This window comes from Neophocaena asiaeorientalis, unplaced genomic scaffold, assembly GCF_003031525.2.
Source record: "Neophocaena asiaeorientalis asiaeorientalis breed wild unplaced genomic scaffold, Neophocaena_asiaeorientalis_V1.1 scaffold155, whole genome shotgun sequence".
In the NCBI taxonomy this organism is placed as follows: Eukaryota; Metazoa; Chordata; class Mammalia; order Artiodactyla; family Phocoenidae; genus Neophocaena; species Neophocaena asiaeorientalis.
In genome coordinates this window covers 7,226,343-7,246,412 of record NW_020173040.1, presented here as the reverse complement: position 1 = coordinate 7,246,412, position 20,070 = coordinate 7,226,343, and the positions used below count along the sequence as shown (strand labels likewise).

General features: G+C 39.4%; 1 protein-coding gene across 1 annotated transcript in view; it reads left to right on the top strand.

The window, feature by feature from the left end:
- Positions 1-20,070, top strand: part of ADAMTSL3 (ADAMTS like 3) — a 358,752-nt gene that overhangs the window by 127,570 nt on the left and 211,112 nt on the right. The window contains 1 exon segment of the mRNA XM_024742722.1: positions 10,880-10,925. Coding sequence (XP_024598490.1) covers positions 10,880-10,925 — 46 coding nt within the window.

Below are 20,070 nucleotides of genomic sequence, written 5' to 3'. Positions count from 1 at the left end.
AAATGGTGCTAAAACTACTGGACATCCACATGCAAAAAACTGAATGTGGACACAAACCTTACATTAACTCAAAATATATAAAAGAACTAAATGCAAAACACAAAACTATAAAACTCCTAGGAGATAACCTAGGAGAAAACCTTAGATGACCTTAGGTATGGCAGTGACTTTTTAGATGCAACACCAAAGGCATGATCCATGAATAAAATAATTGATAAGCCAACTTCATTAAAATGAAAAACTTCTATTCTGCAAAAGATAATGTCAAGAGAATGAGAAGACAAGCCATAGACTTGGGGAAAATATTTGCAAAAGACATATTTGATAAAGGACTGTTATCCAAAATATACAAAGAACTTGTAAAACTCAACAATAAGAAAACAAACAACCCAATTAAAAAATTGGGCAGAGACCTTAACGGACACCTCACCAAAGAAGGTATGTAGATGGCATATAAGCACATGAAAAGATGCTCCACATCATCTGTCATCAGGTAACTGCAAATTAAAATAATGAGAGACCACTATACACCTATTAGAATGGTCAAAATCTGGAACACTGACCACAGCAAATGCTGGTGAGGGTGTGGAATAACAGGAACTCTCATTCATTGCTAGTGGGAATGCAAAATGGTACAGCTACTTTGGAAAACAGTAAGACGGTTTCTTACAAAACTAAACATACTCTTACAATATGAGTGAGTGTTCATGTTCCTTGGTGTTTGCCCAAGGTAGTTAAAAACTTATGTCTACACAAAGACTTGCACACAGATGTTTATAGCAACTTTATTCATAATTGCCAAACTTGTAAGCAACCAAGATGTCCTTTGGTAAGGTGAATGGATAAATAAAATGTACATCCAGACAAAGGAATGTTATTCAACACTAAAAAGACATGGTCTATCAAGGCATAGAAAGACATGGAGAAAATTTAAATGCATATTACTAAGTGAAAGAAGCCAATCTGAAAAGGCTGCATACTATATGATTCCAACTATATGACGTTCTTGGAAAGGCAAAACTATGAAGACAGTAAAAAGATCAGTGGTTGCCAGGGGTTAAGGGTCGGGGGTGGGGGTGATGAGTAGATGGAATACAGAGGATATTTAGGGCAGTGAAAATACTCTGTAGGATACCATAATGATGGACACGTGTCATACATTTGTTCAAACCCATGGAATATCCAACTCCAAGCATGGGCCCTAATGTAAGCTGTGAACTTGGGGTGGTTAGGATGCGTCAATGTAGGTTCATCAATTGTAGCAAAGGCACCACTCTGGTGGGGAATGTTGATAATGGGGGAAGAAGCTATGCATGTGTGAGGGCAGGTGATATATGGGAAATATTGGTGCTTTCCCCTCAATTTTGCTGTGAACTTAAAACTGTTCTAAAAAAATTGTCTTAATAAAAAAACAGTAAAGTTGAACATACAAGAAATTAAATGAAATCTACAGAGCCAAAAAACAAAGAGGAAACTGAGGGCCAGACCAGTAAGTGCATAACTGATTTTGTGCCTACCCTGGGGATGGAGATGGGATTTACTGGTCTCTAGAACTCAGGCTTTTGAGTTTTAATTCCTTCACAGTCACAGGAGATCAAGTCTTGTGTGTATATGAGGCACAGTATAGGAACTCCAGCCCTAATTTAAAGACAGGACTGTTGAGGTCTATATACTTACTAAACAGATGGACTGGAAAAAAATAAAAGCCATACACCGACATAGGGAATTTAAATATATTGGTCTCAACATTAAATGAAAACAATTTTCCAATTTGGAACAATGGACCTACTCTCCCAAGAATTTGAGGTGCATGCATATTGACCTACATATGTTGTATATATTGAGTTGGATGTTTATATCCCATTTGATTGTGGAAGCCTTGAGGTGAGAGTTAATATGAAAAGTAGTTTTGTTACCCTTGACAGCCCTGAGGTTACTGCAGTAGTAAAAGATATGGAGAGACGGGTCACCAAGCCAGGCTATATAGCATTCCTATCCCTATCAATAGAGCCCTGCTTATGATAAGCTTGCAATCTAAAATAGATAATACACCTGGAAATATTTGCGATGAATAAGCACCAGCCGGCACTGCATGGAATATTTAAGAGAGAAAAGTCATACAGTTATCTAAATCGATGCAAAGGTGGCATTTGATAAAATGAACACATTCATAATTGAAATGAGAAATCTTCTCACGCTAGGAATAGAGATGTACTCTCTTAGTCTATAGAATGTTACTGCATTTTCTTTAACATTAGATATGAGATCAGAATGGCTACTGTCTTTGTTCATATTCATTATTGTACATGAGGTCCTAGTCAGTATAAGGCAAGAAAAAGAAATACAAAGTATAACAATTAGAAAGGAAGAAGCAAAACTCTCATTATTCATAGACTACCTGATTGTCTAGACAGAATATCCAAGAGTATCTACACATAAAATAATAGGACTAATGAAAGAATTCATTAAGATTATTGGAAACAAAGTTAGTGCACAAATAACTATATGCTTACACAGTAGGAAAAACTAATAAGAAAGCAAATTTCAAAAGGACACCGTTTTTGCTACTTAAAAAATATAAGGTACCTTGTAATAAATTCAATAAAAGATATACAAGGCCTTTATGAAATATTTAAAAGCTCACCTAAATAAATGGAGATATATAATATGTTCATATTAGGAAGCCTCAATATCATAAAAATGCCAGTTTCTCCTAAATTATATTTAAATTAAATGTAATTTCAAGAGTCATATGGAAGTGCAAAGATAATAAAAACAGTTTTGAAGGAGAACAAAAGACTTGCCCAAACACTAACATTAAAAAAAATTTAACTATAGTAGTAGGATGGGCGCAAATAGGCCGATGTAGCAAAATCAAGAGCCCAGAAACAGAAGCATGCATATGTAGGATTTCAAGATGTCATGAAAAATTTGTGTAATTACACCTGAAACTAATCTAATGTTATATGCCAATTATACCACAATTTAAAAAATGGTGGAGAAAAGATGAATATTCAGTACATGAGGTTCAAATATGATTGTTAATATCCAAAGGAAAATATTAGAAAATGTCAATCTATTAAAGGATAAATTCCAGGTGGATTAAAATCTACTTATAAAAAGCAAATCTTGAAAACATTTAGAAGAAGAATATATAGGAGAATATCTGTATGATCTCTGGGTAGTGAATTATGCCTTAACTAAGACAAAAAGAGCATAACTTGGGAAGGAAAATATTTATAAGTTTAAGCAGGCTTTGTATTGTAAAAATATATACTATAAACCAAAAGAAGAGCATAGAATGGGAGAAAATCTTGATAATGAATATAACCAATAAGGGATTAGTGTCTGAGATATTTAAATACAATAAAACAAAAGCAAAGCAAACTAGTAGAAGAATGGGAGAAGGATATGAACAGGAAATTCACAGAAGGGGAACCTGCATAGTCAAAAACAAATGAAAATATTAACCGCATTAACAAAAAAATGCAAAAAATACAAAGTGAGATATTTCATATTCTTCAGACTGGGAAACTTTTTAAAGTTTAAAAATGCCAAATATTGCCCTAGATGTGTAAATACAAGAACTTTTCTGCACTACTAATGGGGGTGAAAATTGGTATTCCCACTTTAAAGGGCAGTTTGTCATTATCTGGTACTAGTGAAGCTGTAAATGCCCACAACAGAACAGTCCCACTAGGGTATATATCCCAGAGAAACATGTGCAAATGTACCCTAAGTGATTGTATAAGATTGCTCATTGCAGAACCAACCTAAATCTTCATAGACTTTTAGGAAAATTGATCAATAAAAAGTAGAAAGAATTGATAAATTGAGCTATATTTATAAATTGGATTACTCTAGAGCCATAAAAATGAATGAGTTAGAGATGTGTCTATCAACATGGATATTTTCAAAAACATAGTGTTGGGACAAAAAAAAAATCAAGCTGTGAAAGGTTATGTAAATTATGATACCATTTACTTAGTTACCTCTAACCAAAGGGAGGGAGGCAGGAGAATAAGATTGAGGAGGTTTGGCAGGGGGCTTCCACCATATTTGTAATGACACATGTCTTAAAAATAAATCTGAAGAAAACTTTCAAGAAATGATGACGCTTACTGGTGTGTACATGAGTTTGCATCATTCTCCCGACCTTTTTTGGACTTAAAACATTTCATAATAAAATAGTTGTAGGAACCCCCAAACAGCTCTATCCTAAATATTGCTACTGTGTTTCGAGTCACCATTCCTGAAGTAGTACTTGCTTGATTTTTTCATTTTTTAGGACTTAACGCAGTATTCTTTAGTCTATTTGTGTACACATCTTAACCTATATTTTAAAATTTACCTCTAGGCCCGGGAATCTCCAAATTTTTGCTTGCTCCCTGAGCTCATCTAGTTTGAATACATATCTGAAGCTAAGGAAGATCTTAAACCAAATATAAAGATAAAATTAAATGAGAGAATAGTGTGTTCTGAGGTATGTACATTAAGGAAAGTGTATGGTGAGGCAATATTTGTTCTCCAGCTTGGTTCCTGGCATAAGGCCAGGCCTGTGGTGCACCCACTCTTTCCATGATTCTGATAAGAAACAGGGACAGTAACGTTATTTCTCTGCATAAAAATTAAATTAGATTACTTCAAAGGAAAGGCAGTAGGGTTGTTAATAATTCTGTCTTTCCTGCTCCCCACCTTTTAGGCAGCCCCAAACCTAACATACCCACTCCCATATTGAGACGTTTCACTGTAATTTTGGAAGTACTCTGTGATTGTTAAGAAGGAAGCCTACTTCCCTTGGAAAGCTTATCAGGTCTCCTTATCCTGGAACAGCTTTAGAGACTCATTAAATTCTTCATAAATATTGAGCTTTTGTGGTCGAATTTTCTTGGAAGAGGTACGTGGAGGTGGTTACATAAAAACCAGACAAAAAGCTCTCCCAAAGCTTTAGAAGACCTTTCAATGCCTTCTCTTTTTATCAGAGTGCCCCTTTAAATTTATGATTTAGGAAAGGGAGTGAGTGTGGCTATTTTGCTCATTTCTTTCTTTGTGGATAAAGTTATTTCAGAATTTGATTACATTTAAATACACACTCAGTTCTTTTGCACTGTAAACCATACGCCAGCCAGAATGTCTCTTTCTCTCGCAGAAATTTGCAATTTGATATTCTAGTCAAGTGCCAACCATGGGAAAGACAGGTTTAACTGCTATTTTAAAAAATTAATATATTTCTATTCTTCAAAACATATGCTTCTTAGTTTTTAAGACACTAGTGTTTGAGTCAGTACATCAGCGAATGAATGCAATAAATTATAGTGTTATAAACTCCAGGGAAATTTTATTAATGTTTTTAATGTATCCTCATGTGGAATCAACATATGTTTTTTATATATTCATAAATTTATGGCTTCAAAAATCTTCAGTTTCAGGGTGTTATGAATGTTGTAGTGGATAGAAAATACATAATTGTGAAATGATGTTCTTGAATTTTCATATACTTCTGATAACCATTAGCTCTTGCAAATAATAATTAGAATGGAATTAAAAACTTGGAAGTGATATTTCTGCAGCTCAGTTGCTTTGAGCCAAAGGAATTATTTCCAGAATAAGCTGGCAGGTTCCTGCTTGGGGAATTAGGACTCCAGTGTCCTTAACTTTAAAATAACTTGCATTTCATTTTATGCCTGTTTCATAAAGTGGCCATTCATTTTCACACTAAATTGTAACCAAAGCATCCCACATCAGTAGAGGCCAGTCAGTGGGTTCAGTGTGTGTTAGGTTGGACAAAATGAAGTAGAACATGAAAAATGTCCACCAGATGGTTGGGGTAAAAAAAAAAAAACCTTACTGCTGACTTATTAAAGGAATTGAGGGATAATCCTACTGCATCTTTATATCCACATCCTAGTACATAGTAGGTTCACCATAAGAAGTCATTGGAGAAGGAATGTGTCCAAAATGGTACTTTATATTTTGAGAATTCATGAAATGAAATGTTCCTTTTTTCATATCACTTTACTGCAGTTATTGTAGCATTTTTAGTAGAGATATACTTACATTTTAGGTTTAGATTTTCAGGCCCAACACTCAAGATGCAAGTTAGTGCCTCACAATTAGGACATAGCAGATGGCAGTGGGGTGTAGACCACGACCATATGGTCTACACGGCAGGCCTGAGACACAAGCTGCCATCAGCAAATATGTTCTTTTCTCTTAGTGTTAAATTTTTCGAAATTGGTTTTGTTTTTCATTTAAATAACTAAAATTAAACAATTACTAAAAATGCATCTGAAAAATTATTTCTGAAGTTCTAATACACTTTTAAAGAAAATGTCATTCTTTGTAAGTTTCCACAGTTTTTTTATTCCAGTATTTAGATCAATTCAGATACTCTCTTAAGCCATGTTTTTTGTAATTTACCTGCCCCCTTGAAATTGGAATCAAAAGCTTTTGGGTTATAAGTCAGCATAATACAAGAAGATTTTGGTTATCACTTCCCTAATCTATTAGCTGCTTTCCTCAATTGGGGCTTTTCCAAAAAAAGCAGAGTACTTCAAATTACCCTTTCACTTTTTCTGTAATTTATTTTCTTCTTTTATCCACACATAATAAGCACAATGAAATAAGTCATGTAAGTAAATGACCTTGTCCACTGGCATAGCTGTTGTTTCCCAGGAGAATAGAGTCATATCCTTTTGACCAAGAGAGGTTGGTCAAAAGGATATGACTCCACCCTAATAAATTTTCTCCACCCTAATACATTTTTCCTGCCAGACTCCCAGTTTGGTGCTTCTGGAATGTTTAAAATTTAATGTAGCCTGGCTGAGAGTTTAATAAATTTGCAAGTCCTATACCTCTGATGAGTCACAGAGATGGAAATATACAGTGTTAGAAAACACTAAGACTGGGTCAGACTATTGCGATAATCTAGGAAGATGTTCTAAACTACAAGTCAAGAGAACTATATTAAAAAGAGGCAACTAATTGGACACTTTGTCTGTATTCCAGTTCAGAAATTTAAGTATCATTTAGGTAATGCTTTTGGAGGCAGCCGTAGTGCTGTTCTTTTCACTCCAAAATGCCTTTCTCCTGTATACTTTCTAAATCCCATTAGGGACTGCACCTCCCAGAAAACAGATATGAAGAGACTGAGGTACATGATGCAATTGGAGCAGAAAGTAAGCTGAGGATGGTATGAGATGTGGACGGAGAAGGGTGAGTTTAAGGATTGCAAAGAAAGAAAAGGCAGTATCAAAAAGTGTATCAGTGGAGTTCCTTGGTGGCCTAGTGGTTAGGATTCTGGGCTTTCACTTTCACTGCCATGGTGCAGGTTCAGTCCCTGGTCAGGGAACTGAGATCCCACAAGCTGCGTGGCATGGCCGAAAAAAAAAAAAAGCGTACCAGACAATAAAATACAAAATAATCACTGCAGGAAAAAGAAAATCAGTCATGTGGAGGGATATCTGTAGGAGATTTCTTGGAAGTATAAGAGAAGGTCAAACAAATGAGATGTATATTAGAGAAAATCATAGATCAATAAGGAAATAATAGGAGCAGAGAAAGGGGCCTCTAACTTAAGAATTACAGATATTCTTGGAACAAGAGCAGTAATCAAAATTATAATCCGAGAATAAAATGTGGCACTGCAAGTAAAGACCTTGAGTATTCTAGTCAAAAAGGCCAAGCATTTTTAGTCAAAATCAATGAAAATAAACACACAACTAGGTACACCCTGACTATAATTTTTACTTCAAATAGTAACAAAACAAAACACTATAAGCTTCCTGTGTAAAAGAATAAAAATCAGACTTCTCTTCTGTGAGTCTAAATGTCAGAGGTCAATGAAGTGTGTCTACAGTTTTGAGGAAAAAGGAACATGAAAAAAGTAATATATCTTGCTGCATTGCCTTTCCTATGTGAAATAGAAAGTTTAATAATAATATGGGAGACATTTACCCTTCTTGAAAAAACAACCAATCAAATAATACTTAGCCAACCAAGAGTTAAAAACGCATACATGAAGAAGTCATAAGATAAAAGGAATGGCATTTGTTATCCATTTCTAGATACGTATCCTAAATGTGAACAAAAATGAAAGCATAAAGATGTTTAGCAAAGCATTATTATATAAAATAAGCAGCTCAGCAATCCTGCTTCTTAGTATTTGCCCAAGAGAAATGAAAAGTTTTGTTCACACAAAACCTGTATGTGAATGTTTACAACATTCTAGTTCATAATTGCTAAAAGCTGGAAACAATCCAAATATCCAGTTGGTGAATGGGTAGATAAACTGTTGTACATACACACAGTGGAATACCATTCAGCAATTAAAAAGGAGCAAACTATGGATACATGCAACAACATGGGTGGATTTCTTACGTATTATGTTAAGTGAAAGGAGTCAGTCTCAAAAAACTATACACTGTATGATTCCATTTATGTGGCATTCTGGAAAAGGCAAAATTAATGGGGCAGAAAACAGACCAGTGGTTGCCAGAGGCTGAGGGTGGAGAGAAGCTGACTACAAGGGAGCAACCTGAGGGCATTTATGGGGTGATGGAGCGGTTCCACATGTTGATTGTGGTAGTGTTTACACAGTTGTATGGGTTTGTGAAAATGCATGAAATTGTGCACCCCCAAAAAGTGAATTTTAATGTATGTAAAATTTAAAAGTAGGGAAAATGAAGAGGCAGCACAAATACCCACAAAAGGTAATGTCTGTAGAACAATGTGAATATACTTACAACGCTGAAGAGTATACTTAAAAATGGTTAGGATGGTAAATTTTATGTTACGTGTATTTTACCACAATTAAAAAAATTCAAATTCAAAACGACAAAAAAAGTAATGTCTGTATTATGGACTATTACGTAGTCATTAAACAATTTTTTTCCAAGGAATTATTAATAAAATGGGAAAAGGCTATAATATTAGATTGAAATGAATACGAAGTTGAATGGGCTATATGATTTCACAACTGTAAATAAATCAGGGCAGAAACACTGGAAGATGAAATGCAAGATTATTAAGGGTAAAGGTCTTGATGATGGGATTTTTAAAATATTTATTTATTTATTTATTGGCTGTGTCGGGTCTTAGTTGTGGCACGCGACATCTTTTGTTGTGGCACGTGGGCTTTTGTTGCGGTGTGCGGCCTTCTCTCTAGTTGTGGCATGCAGGCTCATTAGTTGCCATGGACTCCAGAGTGGGCAGGCTCAGTAGTTGTGGCAGTTGGGCTTAGTTGACCAGAGGCATGTGGGATCTCAGGTCCCCAACGAGGGATCAAACTGGTGTCCTTTGCATTGCAAGATGGATTCTTAACCACTGGACCACCAGGGAAGTCCCAATGATGGGATTAATGCTTGGTTTTCCTTCTTTATACTTCTTGGCACATTAGTAGTTTTCACTTACTCTTTTTGTGATTGATAAAAATAGAATCGTCAGAAAGTATGTGCAGTGAGTTATATACTGCTAAAATAGACTTGTTCAGTCATTTCATATAGGCTCATATTTAAATCACACCAGCAAAAAAGGATCTCTTTGGATCCACTTTTTAAAAGTTCTCTTCTTCCAGGGACTTCCCTGGTGGCACAGTGGTTAAGAATCCGCCTGCCAATGCAGGGGACACAGGTTTGAGCCCTGGTCTGGGAAGATCTCACATGCCGCAGAGCAACTAAGCCCGTGCGCCACAACTACTGAGCCTGCGCTCTAGAGCCCGCGAGCCACAACTACTGAGCCCGAGCACCACAACTGCTGAAGCCTTCGTGCCTAGAGCCCGTGCTGTGCAACAAGAGAAGCCAACGCAGTGAGAAGCCCGCGCACCGCAACGAAGAGTAGCCCCCGCTTGCCACAACTAGAGAAAGTCCGCACGCAGCAATGAAGACCCAACACAGCCAAAAAAAAAAAAAAGTTCTCTTCTTCCAGGACTAACTATTCTAAAACAAATTAACACTTGACTTTTAATTCAAGATGGCGAGATAAACCTGTGTTTAGCGTTTCTTGCTCCAAATTTGCCGTTCAATTGGCCAGGGACACATAAAGGGTAAAAACATAACTCCGTGGAAAAACTGGGAAAGATCCCATTCACAGATGAATTATCTTTAAGGAGTTAATGTAAAATACAGAGCAGCAAGCACTGCACTGAGGAAAGGACCTGCCAGATGGAATTCCAAACATCCAAAAGGAAAGCTTGCCTGGAAGATGAGTGGCTGGGTCCCAAAGCAAGTGGTTGGAGGGAAGGATAGTGTGTGGTCATCCCTGGAGGATTCTCAAGCATATACATACATGCGTATATGACTGCAGATCCTAGAGGGTCGGTATCCTAAGAAGTCTGCCCCAACACTATGTTTTGTAGCATTTGTTTAGTAAGGCTGGTGGCTGAAGTAAGATATAAGCATTGCCTCAGGCAAATTTCTGACAGAGACCATTGTACTGATTAGAGAGGGAGGTTTTAGAGGGCCCAGCTAACTTGGTGACCTCAGTGAGTGAGGAAGAGAAATTCCCTTTCAGGGACGTGCTACACAAATACTTCTACCTGTAGTTTTACCTTCTTTTTCATAGCAAAAGAAAACATATATGCACACATTACACACACACACAGTGTACATTAATTTCAGTGGTTATATAGACCCTAGGGTAAAAACCGTGCTTAAGTAATATTATTACATTAATTCAACTAAAGAATTCACTGTGTTTAATGTGACACTTCCATGAGACTTTTTGGCCTCCTGATCCTTGAAAGTTATTTCTTAGAATTTAAACTTTGAGTCTTTGAGGTAATGGGCACTAATAAAAGTTTTACGTGTGCCTCGTTTTTCACTTGTATTTTCTTTCCTGCTTGCAACTTCCATGAAATCCTTATTTTCTTTTTTTTCCTCAGGAATTGTGAAGGGCAGAATATTCGATACAAGACGTGCAGCAATCATGTAAGTTCCGTATGTAATAAAAATATATAATCGCATAAAATACGTTCATGTTGGAAGTTATTATGTACCGTAAAGCTGATGGCCTCTTGGTACTCATTGTGGAAAATTTGAATATTCATTTAATTGACGACAGGTTTTGTATATCTCATACCTGCCATTTATACTACCCTTTTAGGCCACTTCGCATGTATGATCTAATTTGGTAAGCATTTAATAATTTCTGAATTCATAGAAACAATACATAATACTTGTAAATGCCTTCAAAGTTCAAAGTGCTCTATGTGTAGGATTTCACCTGACCCTCACAACTGTCTCTGAGATATTGGCATACGAGGTGTGGTTATTTCTTTATTTCAAATGAGGGGACTGGGACCGAGGGAGGTGAAATTATTTTCCAAAGGTCGCAAAGGAAGCATTGAACTTGAACTTGTCCTGTGCTGTTTCTCCTGCTCCAAAACACCTGTCCCACTCCCTGCAGACTGTGTTAAGGAGTACTGTAGGTGACTCAAGAAAACCACACCTGAGGAAGGGTTTGTAAACCTTGCTCTCATTCTACAGTATTCAACACAAACAAAAACTAAAATTCAAATATACAAATGTGCAATGCAAAATAAAATGTCAGAAAGCACCAATCCTATTTTCTACGTAAAACATTTCGGTTGTTTGTGATATATACCCAAATCAAAACGACAGGAATTCAAAGGAAATTCTGAAGATCTAAGTGAGATTTAGGCGTTTTTATTTTTATTTATTTATTTTTTTTTGCGGTACTCAGGCCTCTCACTCTTTTGGTCTCTCCCGTTGCGGAGCACAGGCTCCGGATGCGCAGGCTCAGCGGCCACGGCTCATGGGCCCAGCCTCTCCGCGGCATGTGGGATCTTCCCGGACCGGGGCACGAACCCGTGTCCCCTGCATCGGCAGGCGGACTCTCAACCACTGCGCCACCAGGGGAGCCCAGATTTAGGTTTTTTATTTAAAAAATCCATTTTTCTCAATTAGCTATGTCATTTATTTTAAATGTTTCACTTACTGGAGGGACTGCCCATCTCTGTTCCTTCTCTGTCCTGGGCCAGTGTGAGACAGCAGTCCTGGGTAAGCATTTCTGTTCTATGGACCCAAACTTTTCCTCGTTGGACAGCCTCAAGCTCTAGACTTGGGGAGTGGAGAACAGGCAGTGTTAGCAGGACCTTTTGTCTGTGGAGCTCGAGCCACGTTTTCAGTCTGTTTTAATCAGTGGCGAAGCAGAAATGTTTCTCTCTCAAACTTTGGTGGGAAAAATCGTGCTTATTTATAGGGCACTCAAAATCCAATATCACCCAGCCCTGAGGTAGCCAGATTTGTGGCCACTATGTCCTAGGAGGGATTTTGGGAGACAAAGCAAATAGGTTTCACATGTCCTATGACAGGATGGACTTGAGGAATTGAGAGATACACATGCACGTGGTTGCACAATTAAATGAGCTGGAATCCAGGTGGGGATGAAGGAGGGAGAGAGGTTGACCGAGCACAGACACAGGCTGGCATTTAGGTACAAGCAGAGTCTAGCATTCATTCTTTTTTTTTTTTAAATTAAATTAATTAATTTTGTTTATTTATTTTTGGCCTCACCACACAGCATGTGGGATCTTAGTTCACCGACCAGGGATTGAACCCGTGCCCCCAGCATTGGAAGCGTGGAGTCTTAACCACTGGACCACCAGGGAAGTCCCCTGGCATTCATTCTTACATCAGCACGTGGATGTATTAGCAGCCTCAGGGTTTTACACACAAGACGTTTCCATCTACTACCTGTTGCCTGGGTACATTTTATTTTTTAATTGCTGCTGCAACACATTACCACAAACTTGGCTTACAGCAATACAAATTTTTTATTATCTTACAGTTTTGGAGGTCAGAATTTGATATGGGTCTCACTGGGCTAAAATTAAGGTGTTGGCAGGGCTGCATTCCTTCTGGAGTCTCTAGGGAAGAATCCATTTCTTTGTCTTTTCCATTTTCTAGAGGCTGCCCACATTCCTTGGCTTGTGGCCCCTTTTTCTAACTTCAAAGCCAGCAACATTGCATCTCTCTGTCCATTTTTATGTAGTCACATCTGCCTGTGATCACAGCTGAGCAACGTTCGCCCACCTGGATAATCTCCCCCTCTCAGGGTCCTTAACCTTCGTCAAAGGATGCTTTGGGCAAAGCCCCTTTTGCCATGTAAGGTAACCTATTCGCAGGTCCTAGGGATTAGGTTTTGACCATCTTTGGGGAGGTTGCATTATTCTGATTAACACAATGGGACAGCTCGGCTTCTCAGACAAATTGGTCTGGCAAATTCCTTGCAGTCATTCCAGAATAAATTTCACAACAGTATGCTATCAAGGAATATTCTGTGAAGCTATCTAGGGGAATTCATTTTAAATGTCCAGATCAAGATATTACATTCTGAGATTTCATTCTAGGGTTTCTCTCTCTCTGTCTCTCTCTCTGTCTGTGTGTGCGTGTGTATGTGAGAGAGAGAGAGAGAGAGAGAGAGAGAGAGACACTGCTCTAGCTAGTTCCATTCTGAGGTTTCATTCTAGGGTTTCTCTGTGTGTGTGTGTGTGTGTGTGTGTGTGTGTGTGTGTGTGTGTGTGAGAGAGAGAGAGAGAGAGAGAGAGAGAGAGAGAGAGAGAGAGAGAGAAAGAGACTCTGCTCTAGCTAGTTCCAAAAAGGCAGCTCTTTTCAACACAAGTGTTATAAGGGTCTAGGAGTGTTGCGCCATGCAATGTAGAGAGAAAAAATATAATCTACTAAAATTGGTGCATACTAGTTGCAATGGTTAGAACTTCGGTGCGCTTGAGTGAAGATCTGATGCCCCTGAGGCTCCGAGGGTCTTGGGAGTACACATGGTCTCTAATTGTTGTCCCCTTGGAAGAGTCTGCAGAAACCTTTACAACCTCCAGGCTGGTGAGAAATAGATGCTTAGGAGGTGGGAGCTAGTGGGGGAGGACAGCAGTGAAAATTTCACCGTCTTCTATTTCTCAGACTTGGTGTCCTAAGAGAGTCCGTAGAGAGATTTCATAAGAAAATGACATTAATTTCTGTGCTTGCCATTGCAAGTGCAGAGTTTCCAACAAAATTCCTTACAGGGAAATAAGGGAGCCCTGTGGCAGGTCTTTCACATCTGTAGTGTTCAGGACACCCCTCCATCTCCATGCGCCAAGTGTCTGCAGCCGTGATACTCAAGCCCTGCTGTAGACCATATGTGGATAAAGGCAGTCCCAGCTGCAGTGTCCATGATCTGTAAGAAGTCTGTTCCTTTACAGGAGTGATTATACGGGTATATTCCATGGAATATAACATAGAAATGTTTCAAGGGCGTCAAGTGCCGTAAGTGGTTGTAACCACAGTGAACTCAGTGTATGAATATGGTCACATCTTGTTTTTTCTTTTTTTACATATAATTACTGGAGATGCTTCCTGCTTTATTAGTTAGGGATTTAGAATAACCCTCTTGAAATCTTCATCTCTCTTATCACCCTGAGGAGTCCAGAGAGCAGGGGTGGGAACTACTCTGCAGCCTATCTCAAGTGGAGAGAGAACTGAGTTGTCAGCCCTGCTGTTGCTTCTCCCTGTCTTCCAATGGCCTCACTGAAGATGCGCCACGCTCGTTCACTTTCCCTGGGGATGGGGCTCATCACCCACTCTTCTGAAGGAAGCTGCCTTTAGTGATTCCCAGGTCAGGCACTCTTTTGAGGGAAACTTGCTTCGTGATTCAAAGATGCTCACACCTATACTTCTGGGGACCTGAGCATCCCATCTGATGGGAGCGCAGGATCTCCCATTCCCATCCAAGCGATGTCACCATCAGTGGCCACATAGGGAGGTGAACTGTGCTTTATGGAGAAGCAGAAGACACCGCCGGTGAGCCCCAGAGACCTGACATTCAGTCCTATTCCCGAGGTTGCTAATTCTTCTGTTCCTCCACCTGATTATTTGAAGGCTCAGGCTCTCAGCCTCCCTCCGGACCATGGAGTTTGTCACATGTGTATCAGCTTTCTAACCCCTAACCAAGATCAGTAATAATATTAATAGCAACAATAATAGCTCAGAGTTATTAAGTACTTCTTAAATGCTAGGTAGGCATTGTTCTGAGTGCCTTTTCATGAATAAATAAATTTAATGCTCATAATCCCTACAGAGTAGGTGTTATCTTTATCTCCACTTTTACAGGGAAGGACATTTAGGTAACCTGCACAGGATCACAGAGCTGAACTTAATCCCAGGCAGTCAGGTTCCAGGCTCCTTGGAAGTGTGCGCTCTTGATCACTCTGCTACAGCATCATGCATCTTTTTATTCATTCATTCATCCATTCATTCGTTTATTTATTTACTTTTTACATCTTTACTGGAGTATAATTGCTTTCCAATGGTGTGTTAGTTTCTGCTTTATAACGAAGTGAATCAGTTATATATATACATATGTTCCCACATCTCTTCCCTCTTGCGTCTCCCTCCCTCCCACCCTCCCTATCCCACCTCTCCAGGCCGTCACAAATACATGGAATTTAAGAAAAAAAAATGTCATGAAGAACCTAGGGGTAACAGGCATAAAGACACAGACCTACTAGAGCATGGACTTGAGGATATGGGGAGGGGGAAGGATAAGCTGGGACAAAGTGAGAGAGTGGCATGGACATATATACACTACCAATCGTAAAAGAGATAGCTAGTGGGAAGCAGCCGCATAGCACAGGGAGATCATGCTTCTTGGAAAGAAGTGTGAAGAGGTCTCGAGCTTTGTCAGATAATGACATGACACCCAGACAGCAGCAAGGTCACTTCTAACAGCCCAGGAGCACATGAATTGCAGAGGTAATTGCAGGAACATTACATTTTCCTATACCATTATAGAAACTTCAACCCCAAGAACAGTAGGAAGGGCCTTCTGAATATGCACAGCTGGCCAGGGACAAAGGTCAGAGAAGGGCAGGGAGGGAGCTGGAGACAGAGGCAACTGAAATGATCTCCTCCATGCCCCTGGGCCTTCCGCTCCAGCAGCCCAGGAGGGATCCCCAGCACAGGGGAGGATCTGGCTTAACGACCCTGACAGCTACATTTCTGACCTCTGCCCACGTCAGCGTCAGCGGAAGACAGGGGAAAAAAAGCGGAAGACAGGGAACCTGGGAAAAAAGCAGGTTCCAGGCATTCAAGGGACGATTGAAAGTTCTTTTGTTTTGGAGTCTGGATGTGTTAGGGACGTGCATTCAGAGCTCATAGACGAAGAAATTCCACTCGTGGTATGTAGGAACCCATGCTTCACGTGGCAGAGTGGGAGGCGTGACCAGGAAACGAGGACCACGCTTCCCTCCCTGAGAAATCAGGCATCGGTTCAGCGGCTCTCCCTGCATTCATTCTGTCAGGGGAGATGGGACTTTGGGCTGAAGGGCCAGGGAGATTAGGGGAACAGAACATGCCTATGTGCAGTACTGGGGCTCCAGGTAACCGCCATCTTCAGACATGACCCTCTGATCAGCACTCAGCATGGGCTCTTCGAGCCAGGGCTGGGCCCCAGAGGCCTCAGGAAAGAACTATCCATATCAGGGGTATATAGAGCAAGTGGAGAAGTTCCAAGGGCAGTCATGCATGTCAGCAAGGAGGCCTAATGCCTGAATTCACTCACTACTTGTATGTTTTTATACCAGGGTATGTGAAATTAAAGGTAAAGCTGGGAGAAAGCAAAGGGAACATATTTTAAAAAATAAGTGTATCATCATTTGGTAAGAGTGTTTTTGTAGCATGAACACATTTTTTATATGGGCACAGAGGGAGGCATGGTTAATTCTGCACAGTGGGGTCCCTGGGCTCCCTGACAGCCTTCCAGAAGAGGTGACATTTGATGTGACCCTTGAAAGATCTTTTATACTCTGGATCCCATGAATGGCTAATTTCTGACAGTTTTCTCTTAGAGGATTTTTATTTTTTTATTTTTTTCCATTGCCATTTCTTCTACTCTGGGCTAGGGCCACTTCCTCTCATATCTATGTGCAGAACTCCAGTCCATCCTGCTACCATACTGGCCCTCCTAAAATGCTACCTATTCTATCCCTTTTTAATGTTGCTCTCCTCTGTGGATCCCTGTTGCTTTTAATTCCTCTTACTTGCATTTCAGGACCTCCAAAAGATGGTAAGATTTACATCTTATTCAACTCACAAGTTTCACCCTGGCTGGACAAGGCTGTGCCTCATAGATACTGAATTTATTTTTGCTGTTTCTTTTTTGCTTATATCGTTTCTCATATCTTGTCCTATTCACATCACATCATCCTTCAGATCCCTTCTGAAATGTTACTTATTCATGATGCATCATTTGCTTATTCTAGCTGATAGTAGCCACCTACAATAATTTATTTTTATGCTAGAAAATTTGGCATTTGTTATATAAGAGGATCACGAAATTTAACTCATACTATAACATGGATATGAAGATAAAATGTTCATATTTGCTTATACAGAAATGGTGTTTCTCCTGAGTCCCTACTCACTGCTTATCTAGGAGGAAAATTAAATATCTAACCCAAATTAAAGCTTGGTCCACTCCTATTACATAAATCATCTCTTAGGTAATGGTCTGTCTCTCTTAAATAAAATTACTCAGTTTCAGGGCTTCCCTGGTAGCTCAGTGGTTGAGAGTCCGCCTGCCAATGCGGGGGACACGGGTTCGTGCCCCAGTCCGGGAAGATCCTACATGCCACGGAGCGGCTAAGCCCGTGAGCCATGGCTGCTGAGGCTGCGCGTCCGGAGCCTGTGCTCTGCAACAGGAGGGGCCACAATAGTGAGAGGCCTGCGCAACACAAAAAATAAAAAATACTCAGTTTCTTAGATAGTCCTCCTGTCTTGGCTTCTCTCCCTAAGTTGTCCATACAGGTTTATGTATTCTCATGGCTTTAGGGAGGAAAGGGGGAGGAAAGACCCCTGTCTTCAGAATGGTCCTCAAATGGGTGCTGGTTGTTATCTGCTGTGTTTACTCCCTTTTCCCCTCCCTCTCCTTCTTCCCCTCCCCCTGTCTCTTCCCCTGCTCCTCCTCCTTCTTCTTTTCTATGCCTCCCAGGCTGGCTACCCACTCCTGACTGAGTCAGGTCTTCCTGATCTAGGATTTATTGTTTCCTTATTAGATTTACTCTTTCCTTATTAGCTCCATTTATTCACTTTTCAGTCTAACTCTTGGATAACAATTTTATGTCCTTCATTGCAAAGTCCTCCTGTAAGTCTACAAATTCCAGTAATAAATAACCCACTGTTTCAATGTATTCCATGCACATAGATGGGACATCTCCAATAAGATAACAAGCTCACTAGGGAGCTGATGGATTATATTCTTCTTTTGTGTTCCTTACAGCATGTCACCTAGGCAAAACCCATAAAGTATATTTAATAAATAAGCGTTGTCTTGAACTTAACTAATAGGAAGAAATGCTTCTCAGGGAAAGGAAAGCAGATGGATGTTTGGCATCCAAGATTCCTGAATGTCAACTAAACTTTAGACACAAGAATCTCTAGATTGTCTTGAGCCAGGGCATGCGACCCATCTGAACCAGACTAGACAGACGTAGTGTTGACAGTGGAAGAATGCCATGTAAATGGAAGCATTTAATGTAAGTAGTCAACGTCCCCCAAGATTACTAGAAAGCAGTATCATATAATGGAATGCTTGTTTCTTTGGGAATCAGTCTTGGCTGTGTCATACTCTAGTTGTATGCCTTTGGGCTAGTGACTAAAGACTTTTTGTATCACAGTTTTCTCCATTTATACAAACGAGGGTAATGATAATCCTCACCTACCTCGCTCAAAGGGTGGTAGTGAAGAGAGAATGTCAGTAATATTTCCTGGTAAACTAGAAAGCATGGGCTAGATATACAGCGGTCTTAATCAGGGATCATCATTTGTAAGGAACAGAAACCCACTCAAATTAGCTCAAGAAAAACGGGATTCACTGGATGGGTGAGTGGATATTTAGCGGAATTTAGGAATGAGCATATCTTGAGGGCCTGGACCCGGGAATCAGAAAGTGAAGCCCAGGTTACTTACTCCTTCAGCTGAAACCCATGTTTTATTATCTGACCTTTCATGTCTAATTCGTTGCTCTTGCTGTGGGAACTGGCTCACTTTGCTTCAACATGCATCACATAAAAGAAATGGCTAGCCCAGCCCAGATTGATGTGAGTTTTCACCTCCAGCTCTTTTGTTGCGATTCTGAATTCCTGGGAAATATTGACCTGGCGTGGACCAGATGTTTGCCACTGATAATCAGCTGTGGCCAAGGAGGCTAGGTCGCACATACAAACCTGGCCACCCCTTCACAAGGGCTCAGTTTAGGCTGGCTTCTGTTAATTAACCATAGTTGATTTTGTGAAACTTCTTTGGTTTGAGGAGTTTAAGACGTTCAAGAGTCAGACAGCTAGCACTTGTATTTCCTCAAGTGTGCAAGTGAGCCTAATGCAAGGGAAGTTGTTTTTACCCTGCTCTCTTATACTCTCTGGGTTTCAAAGAGTCAGATACAGAAGAAATTGACCCTGATTGAGGAAAGAGGAGGTGATATAATTTTGTCACTCATGATCTTCTCTATGGCTAGATGGAAGATGTCCTCATTCCAAGACAGAAATGGCATCCAGTTTTAATCTTCTGCAGTTTGATACTTTCTTCCATAGGTGTGACCTAGCTTAAGGGTTAATTTTGTGAAAACAAAGAAAAATGTGGATGTAATAGAAGATTTTGAAATGATTCACAGGAAAGTAATACAACTAATTTCAGGGGAAAGTCTACTAATTATATTTTACTTACTCCCTACCTACTTCCAAAAAGGATTTTAGGTACTTTATCAAGGCCCAAAGCATAAACACAGTAAAATACAAAAATTAAGTCGTAAAAATGGGATAAATAGAAGAAATTATATTTTAAAATTCTGGCTGATACTTTGTTAATAACTATTTGTGGAAAAATAAAGTTAGAGTTCTACCTCACCCCATAGATCAAAATACATTCCAAATGTAATAAAGAGCTAAACATAATTGCTAAACTATAAAGGAACTAGAAAAATACATTTAAGTATTTATCTGTTTTCAGGGCAGGGAGGGAAAAGCATATCTCATTAGTAAAGAAAGAAACCTTAAAAGGAAATATG